General features: G+C 36.0%; 1 protein-coding gene and 1 pseudogene across 1 annotated transcript; both read left to right on the forward strand.

The window, feature by feature from the left end:
* The first annotated feature begins 1964 nt into the window (after nt 1-1964).
* LOC107557045 (T-cell immunoglobulin and mucin domain-containing protein 4-like) lies at nt 1965-6116 on the forward strand. The gene is made up of 7 exons (XM_016240348.1): nt 1965-2037; nt 3441-3779; nt 3869-3934; nt 4597-4688; nt 5528-5639; nt 5761-5794; nt 5880-6116. Exons 1-7 carry the CDS (start codon nt 1980-1982, stop codon nt 5959-5961), a joined length of 783 nt encoding a protein of 260 aa, XP_016095834.1. The 5' UTR covers nt 1965-1979; the 3' UTR covers nt 5962-6116.
* LOC107557032 (serine/threonine-protein kinase pim-2-like) lies at nt 6061-9154 on the forward strand (annotated as a pseudogene).
* Nucleotides 9155-9425: the final 271 nt, after the last annotated feature.

The following is a 9425-nucleotide window of genomic DNA, read 5'->3' on the forward strand; positions in this document are numbered from 1 at the left end:
TTTTGCTGAGCGCACCTTCTGCAATTAATAGTAAATATAACCAAAGCAGGTTATTATATTTTTTATATGAATAATAAAATAAATATAAGGAAAACTCGCCCACTCGATTTTTTAATATTCTATAATTTTGTAGTCCGTATGAAAAGGTGCATTTCTATTAAAGGCACGTCCATGTGGAGATGGCGAGTCAGCGTCGGCATTCGGCAACCTCATCTTTGAAAGCACTGGTTTATTAATAAATAATTAAAATGTCTTCTTTTCCCCCGACACGTTCATAATCACTTTGCCGGTGCTTTGAGGCAATTGCTTTATGCGTGAGCTTGAGCGCGGAATAGGCTCTAATACGTCTGCCTATAGCCTATATTGAAGTATGGTTAATATATTATTATATTAATCAATTTAATATAACGTGCGACTAGTTGACTAGAAAAATCTTTAGTAGAGGGCAGGCCTACTTAGCACAAGGAAGCTCTCCATTTTTAAAATAAAATGCTAATAAAATGCTATCCTAATGACATTACGAAAAGAGCGACAGCTGCAAATCACGTCGTTATGGCATTGCACGAGTTATACATGCATAAGGAGTCAAATGTTGTTGTTGTTTTTTGTTTGTTTTATCACCCTAATTATATTATGAAGAATGATTTGTTGACCTTGTTTTCCCTTTAATACATACCTTCCGCAATATATTTTTCAATTACTTTCAAAAAGTGGTAGGGACAATATCGACCCTGGCAAAAAAGTGGTGGGGACATGTCCCACCCGCAAATTACGCCTATATCTCTACGTCTCCTCGCTCCTCACAGTAGCAGTGTGACAACAATAAAGCCAGTAATATTGTTTAATATTATTATGATTTAAAATCACTGTTTTCTATTTGATTATGTTTTTAAAATGTATTTTATTTTCAGAATCATTACTCCAGTCTGCAGGCTCACGTGATCCTTCAGAAATCATTCTGATATGCTTATTTGCTGCTCAGGAAACCTTTATTATTATGATCAATGTGAAAACAGTTGTGGAGACAAAAAATTTTTTTTATGAATTGAATTTTGAATTGAATTTTTAAAATTGAATTACAATTTAATTTTACATTATTTTTTCCACATTACTTTGAAGTATAGGGTAACACACATCATTAGTTAATATTAGTTAACTACTTTAGTAACCATGAATTAAAAACTAACAACGTCTAAAGCATTTATTAAGGCTCACCTCGCTCCTGTAGTTTGTCTCATCTCTGTTGCTAATGAGACCCACTACAGTCGTGTTAAGGTTAATTTTCAGCATTTACTAATATATTTTTAAAATTAAGTTGTACTTGTTACTGTAACATTAGATAATGCACTGTGAATTAACATGAACTAACAATGAACGAATGTATTTTCATTAACTAACATTAACAAAAATTAATAAATCTTTTGTAACATTACAGATGTCTTTACTGTCACTTGGGATCAATTTAACGTGTGCATAATAAAAAAAATCATTATTTTACAATTCAGGCTCAAAATACTTAAACAGTCTTTAGCTGTTCCAGCTGAATAGTCTCACTCTGTCCATGTTTGTTCAATAATTAGTGAATTCCTCGGGTCTGATGAAGAATTAGCCGGTTTATCCAAAGATCCAGCTGTGATTGCATGAAGACTTTGTGCCACTTTGTTTACCAACAATAGCAAACACACGTGCCACCATGAACATGCTGTGTGCAGGCCCACTGAATCATTCATGGAGCCTGTTTACAGGCACATAGCTAAGATATCTAGATAAAACTCCATCACACAATGGCCCTGTTCTTCGCCGCACGACTCCACCTCCAGACGAGGACTGCAGATGGGTCAGTGGCCCTGTCCTTCTTGGAGATGTCACAGGCGCAGAGCTGGTGAACACAGCCACTCTTTCACTTGCCCTCCTCTGCATAATCCTGGTGCCGCCCAGCACAAGGCAGTGTTGCCTGAACACCACACTGGCCGGTCGGAATGGCTGCTCCTCCCTGGTTATCAGTACTATGCTGGATCCTCCTCCTCACCATTTCAGGCAAGAAACGCACTATAAACTTGTAAAAAATTATGTAAGGCATGGGGTATTATGGGAGATTTACTTTATAACAGAAGAATCAGAAAATACACTGCAAAATCATATTCATATCCTGTTTTCCAGAAAAATATTGATGTAAACAGAACTTATAAAACAGCAAAAGATGTGATTGTTTTCAGAAAGTTTAAAGGGGTCATATGATGTTGCTAAAAAGAACATTATTTTGTGTATTTGGTGTAATGAAATGTGTCTATGCAGTTCCACATACTGTACATTATTGTTTCTCCTCTATGCCCTGCCTTTCTGAGTCGATTTTTACAAAACTCATCGGTCTGAAAAGCGAGGTGTGCTCTGATTGGCTAGCTATCTAGTGCGTTTTGATTGGCCGAATACCTCAAGCGTGTGACGGAAATGTTACGCCCCTACGATACTGTGATGCCTTGTCCTGGCCGGAGCGACGACAAAAACATTAAAACCCATTATAAATGAGGCATTTGTTACATCCAGTGGGGACATAATTACGGATTATAATGACTTATATTGTCTTTTTTTCGTGTTGCGTTGCATCGCGCCGCGTAACCATAAAACCATGTCTGCATTTGTGATCGGAGAAATGACAAACAACAAGTGCTACTCTACACTGGCTAAAACTTGTGTTTGAATCATCAGTGGCAAATTCTTAAAATGAAAACGTACTTACAGTTTGTGAGTCAGAACAGCCGGCATTTTAGTCTACTCTTCCAGGATCAGGAAACAGTCCTCCATAAAATGCGCTGGACACATCTGAATATTTGGGTTGAACTGTTCTGGAACAGTGTTGTAAATACAACTTAACCACTGATTTCTAGTCGTGTCCTCTTTTGGAAGACCAAACAAAGTAGTTTCACTTTCACAACGAAACACACAGAACACAAACACACAGCGTCTTCACGACATGGCGGCAGCAACAGTACTACAGTGAGAATAAAAGTTACGCCTTCTTTCTTTGCGTGAACATTTGGGCGGCGTTATGCAAATCTTCTCACATCGTGATGTAGATATGTGGGGACGTGTTAGAACGAGCCGTTTTAGGCAGGCGTGGTTGACTCTTAACTTTTATAAAGAATATCTCTTTGGATTTGAGACTTTAGTCTTTGCAACTTTACAGATCTTCTTTATGCACCAAGAGCTTGTAACACTTCAAAGAGAAAGGAAAAATTAAAATCGCATCATTTGACCCCTTTAATAGAAAATATAACTTACAAAAAAGTAATAAAAGAAAATAAAATATAAATAATAAAAGAGAAAACAAAAGGATTTGCCAAGATGGTTACTGTAAAATCACACACACACACACACACGTGCACATATATATATATATATATATAAAACCTCTGAAATGTTGTTAATTTTGTTCCTTGCAGCTGATGGCTCCTCTGTGTTGGCGTTTCACGTGACAGAGGGTAGCACAGTGATTTTGCCGTGCCATTACTCAGTGAAGCACCATGGCCTGAGCCACGTCTGCTGGGGTCGGGATTGTGGAACGTTCTGGTGCAACAACATCATCGTGCAAACAGATGAGTACGGCGTCATCTCCAAAGTCTCAGACAGGTACAAGCTCATCGGAGATGTTCTATCAGGACAAATGGACCTGGGGATCCAAAAAATACAAAAGACAGACAGCGGGCTGTACTGCTGTAGAGTGGACATCGAAGGGTTTTTCAATGACAAGAAGATGTCCTACACGTTGAGGGTCATGAAAGGCAAGTCGTTCAGATGCTTTAAAGTTGGAAAACATTTGGAGAGCTTCTATTTTACTGTAATAAATCTTCATGAATTTTCATTTCTGAAGGTTCAACGACTGTGCCTCCAACAACCACGACCCCGAATACTACAGAACCAATGGAGACACAGACAGGTGAGGTGCATTAAGACAATTGTTTTGTTAGTTATCTCAAAAGTTGTTGAAATATGCAAATGAGGCATTATGTTATTAAATATGCACTAATTTGCATACATTTCCAGAACAGAAATCTGAACACTGATAAAGCCAGGTTCAAAACAATTGGTTCAGAATATAGAGTTTGGTGTATATAAGTGAAGAATTCTTGTTTTAGATCATGAGAAAAGCTCAATTCAAGAAAATTGTGTTAAATGTATTGTAATTGAATTCCAAAGACACAAATTCAATGTGTATTAAGTGCAGTCTGAAAGAACAATGGGAGCAAAATAGCCCACATATCAAAATTCATCAGTGCCTGAAAAAACAGTTTTTGCCTTGTCTTACCTTAGAAATAATTTCTGCTGACTGCTTTTAACAGCTCCTTTATACGTGATTTGCATAGTAAGTGCCATGCAAGTTTTTTTTCCTTAGACCCTTGGTTTTAGCATTCAGTCAAACCACAATATATGATTAATCACCAGTTGCATTTCAGTTGCACTTGCACACAGACTTATGAGTGTCATGAGAGACCACATAGCGCAATAACTCAAATGTCAAAGACCCTTGTGGGTAGAGATAATGTTTCTCACGCATCAACTGGCATGAGCGATTTCTGACTTTCGCTCTGAATTTCCTAGTGTCTTCGCTGTCAGATCAGTCCAGAGGAGCAGACTCATCGTTCTCTGACATTTCCTGGCAGAATGTCACCCATGTGCATTCTGGGGCTATGGTGAGTTATGGTGCTCAAACACAGTATATGGAAAATTTGCATATTTCTGTTAAGATTCTAATGGTACTTCCTCTATACACAATTATCATTTTAGTCAATGTAATAATCAATTACAGTAATCAATAATATATTCTGCAAATTAAATCACTCCTCTCTGTGTTTTTCCTGCCATTGTTTTATTATGCAGGAAAGTGAAAAATATTGTGACCTTGTTATGAGTCACTGAGTCATTGTGTTTTGCGACATATAATTTCCAGCATGCTGTATAAAGTTTGTTATATCTCACTTATCTATCTATTTATATACAAACTACTATAAAATTTGGGATCAGAAAGTTTTTAAAGAAAGTAATCATTTTTTTCAGCAAGGATGCTAAACGTGCAGTGAAGACAATGTTATGGATGATTTCTTTCAAATAAATGCTGTTCTTTTGAACGTTCTATATCAAATAATACTGAAAAAATGTGTCATTGTTTTCACAAAAATGTTAAGCAGCACAACTGTTTTTAACATTAAATAGCCATAATAAAATAATGTTTTTTGAGCACCAGTGACTGCAGTAATGACATCACAGGAATAAATTGCATTTTAAAATATATGAAAGTATATCATATTGTATTTTGATATTTCACAATTTACAGTATTTTCTTACTGTTTTTACTGTGTTTTTGATCAAATAAATTCAGTCAAATTAAAGGATATGTATAAATAGCATGGAAGTAAAAGTAAATATTTTGTTGAGGAACTGACTCTTACAGCATCTCTTATTATAACATTGTTTTTGAACTGAACTGAAAACCCAAAATGCAACTTAAAATTATGAAACCCTTCTTTTAAAGATGGAGGAGCCGATCTCTAGGATCACGCTACAGATGAACATCCCAGTTCTGTCTCTGTCTCTCAGTCTGCTACTGCTCCTTTTGGGTGCACTGGCCCTTTTGACCTTCAAACGTATGTATAACACTCAACTATGAATGCTAGACATTTATTTAATGAAAATGCTATTATATGTAAGTTATGAACGTGTATAATATATTCTGTACTGAAAATAAATAGATATATTCTGATTCAGGTGGCTATTATGGGAAGGCCTTTGACAGTGGGTGGTAAGTGCGTGTGATTCACTTTGAGAATACCACAATGCCATTTGTAACAGTGTAATCACAATGACTGCTATGTTTTGAACCTCAGTTTTTCAAAGGAGCCCCGACACATTATTTATGAAATACGCACAAGAAGGCCAGTGGAGGAGAACATCTACATCCTGGAATAGACACAAAAAACTTTTTTACCTTAATACACACACACACGCATCCTGCAAGTATTTAATATTGTTCATTTCTGATTTGAGAAGGGGATAGTTCACCCAAAAATGGGTGAAACTAGGGCTGAAATTTCCCAAAAAGTTGTATTTTATAAGTAGATAATGAGAGACTTTTCATTTTTGTGTGAAGTATCCCTTTAAGTGTCAAAACTGTAAAATTAAAAAAAATGTACCTGTATGTCCTACATATTTTTCTTGTTCTTTCTTTCTTTACATGGATCGTTTTATTTTAAAATAATACATCTGGAATATTTACTCTTGATTTTGTTCATTTGTCTACTCATTTAAAATGAAATTCTTTCAGCCTTGGAGGCAAATACACAAATAATGCACAAATCTGAGCACTTCTCACCACCATATCCATATTCATGGAAATTTCCCAGCATGTTTGAGCCAAAGAACCAAGTAGCAGGATAACATAACATTACTGTAACTTTCATGCCCTCAAGTGTCTGTGAGAGGAATCACAACCACTTCCTACCATGCAGACACTTCAGATGGATGAAATAATCATTTAATGGTCAGTGAGCAAAGTTTCGATGAGCCCACAGAGAGAGAGAAAATAAGCAATAGGGAAATTCAAACCTGAAATGTGATCACATACTTTGATCGAAAGATTAACTTTGAATTATCTGACAAATGAATTTGTGTTCATAGTTGTTGACACAAGGGCAATGTCTCACTAACTATAAGGTTTTAAAACAAAAACATTCAATTGCACAAATGGTTGTTTCCTTTTGCAGTGTTTTTATATGCTGGTTTCAAACACTAAAACATAAAATAATGTTTGTTTTTTTAATGAATTATGTAGGCTAATTTAAACTAAAATATAATTATATTTTGTACTAGCTGTTGTGCATCCTACTGGAATACACTGAGACAAGAGTCAACATTGTGCTTTATATGTGTCATACGGTGGCCTCAAAAAGTGTATGGACATTTTAGCCATGAATGTCATTGCATTAGATAAAATCAAATCAAGTGGAATCTGCAAACATATGATGCTTCTCAGAGCCCACTTATCTGAGCTATACAATTTAAACTACAAGTGAATGTCAAGATCACAGAGCATCTGCAGTTTTAGCACATCACATTACATCAAATTTAAATGTGGGCAAATATTTTGGGGGCCACTGGACAAATGAAACATCTGTCTTTATGCTTTCTTGCTGAAAAAATATATATAATTACATAAACAATTAAGTGCTGTGTTAAATGCTTGTTAAAATAATCTATTCTATAATAATAATACATTTTGAACCACACACAGATTAATAAATAACGCAGGTGAAAAATTTTAGAAAAGATGTTGTAAAATGTTTTTATTTATTGTTTTACATTGTTTTAATTCTTGTGAAAATCTCCTGCTCGCAGCTCATGAGCCCTTATACGTTGCGCAGGACTACATAAAGCGCCAAACTCACCTGCTCACTTTGTTGCGAGTAAGGAGTAGAGTTATCAATGGTATTTACAAAAGACAAAGAGGTTTCGGTGGTTTGCCTCTTTCTTCTGTTGTTTGTCTCGTCCCAAATCCACCAGAGCTCAGGATGAGCAGGACACTGACGAGGCCCCATCCAGGAGGTGTACTGAGGGTAAATGACAAGCTCTCTCAGTCTCTCTGAACATCAAAAAATCTCCTAATCATTTACACGCAATGTAAAAATCACAGTCACATATTATAAAAATGCATAAAAATTACTTTATTCCACAACATGTGATGACATTTTTAATATAGAAAGCAATATTTTGAAGAAATGTAAGATTTCAAGTAGTCAAATGTTCCCCTAAATGAATATGAGTATGCAATATTTTATTGATATTATTTGATTAAAACAATAGGTCTGGCAGTAATCAGGCCTGCGTGTGGCTAGTGAAATTTAACTCAGCTTTCTAAAATAATGTGGTTAATCACAGTTCTTTTATGATTTAAGAGGAGGAGCAATAAGTTTTTCACGTAGAGCCAGGTAGGTTTGACAGCTGACAGCTTTTTTCCCTTAATAAATGAAATCATAATTTCAAAACTGCAGTTTATATTTACTCAGGTTATCTTTGTGTAATATAAAAATTTGTTTGATCTGAATCTTTTAAGTGTGACAAATATGCAAACAATTAAAAAAACAGGAAGGGGGCAAAAACTTTTTCACACCACTGTATATATATATATATACAGTATATATATCAATTATATATATATATATATATACAGTATATATATGATTATTATGATTTATATTAGTATGTTTATAATTGATAGAAAGTGTATCAATTATTATAAAAGTACAAGTATAGTGATTATATGAGAATTCCAAACAATGTTAAATTAGTTTTAGAATTAGAATGACTTGCCTCACTGCAGGACACTGCTTTATTATATTATTAAAAATGTAAAAATAACTATAATTATGTTTTACTAGACCACATTTGGTGGAAATATGTTATTACCAAGAAGATGGGGGAAGGATCATACGGCTCCGTATATGAAGGGACCCGCTGTGAGGACGGGCTTCAGGTGGCTGTGAAATTCACAGCGAAGACAGAGAACGAGCCATACATCAGCCTTGTAAGTGAACTGTGCTCTCTGTGTCATCGCCTGTTAGTCATTGATTGCAGATCATAACATTTTCGTTTAATGTGATCACAGAATCAAATAATTAATATTTCAAACAGACTGCGCAAAATCCTTATTTGAGAAATCACTTCCATCTGTCATAAAAACGGTCTTTCTTCTAGCCTGACCATCCCAGACCAGTGCCTCTAGAGGTGGCCCTGACAGTCTTGGCCAATCAAGACACCAGCTGTCGCCACATAGTTACTGGACTGGTGGGACCATCCCAACCCATACATTATGGTCTTAGAGCGGCCCTCACCCTGTATGGACATGCATGATTTTTGGCTGCATTATGATGGCCTCTTCAGTGAGGGGATGGCCCGTTATTTCATGCAGCAGGTTATCGACGCTGCTGCTGTGTGCTGTTCCCGGGGGGTCCTCCATCGTGACATCAAGATGCCAAACCTCCTGGTCAACACAGAGACCCTGGAAGTCAAGCTGATTGATTTCGGCTGTAAGGACCTCCTGAAAAGCACATCATACAAAACCTACAGTGGTACATTTTATTTTTCAAACATGTACTTTGGGACTTAAACTCTAGTGACCAGTGACTCCATACCTTAATCAGACGAGATATGAACTAATAATGAACTAACAACATTCTCAGAAGAATAAAAGCCAGTCATAATATTTTTTTATTGACTAATGTTAAATGCAGTCAGAGTAAAGTGAGAAAACATGCAGTGGCAAAGCAAACTTAACATTTAACAAACTCTTTTCTCCAGGGACAGCGAGGTAAGAGCAGAGGCTTCATCTGGAGGATATGCTCTTCCATGACTGGTTTAAGGTACCTAGTCAAAAACAA

This window comes from Sinocyclocheilus grahami, unplaced genomic scaffold (genome assembly GCF_001515645.1).
Source record: "Sinocyclocheilus grahami isolate Dianchi unplaced genomic scaffold, SAMN03320097.WGS_v1.1 scaffold588.1, whole genome shotgun sequence".
NCBI classification, from domain to species: Eukaryota; Metazoa; Chordata; class Actinopteri; order Cypriniformes; family Cyprinidae; genus Sinocyclocheilus; species Sinocyclocheilus grahami.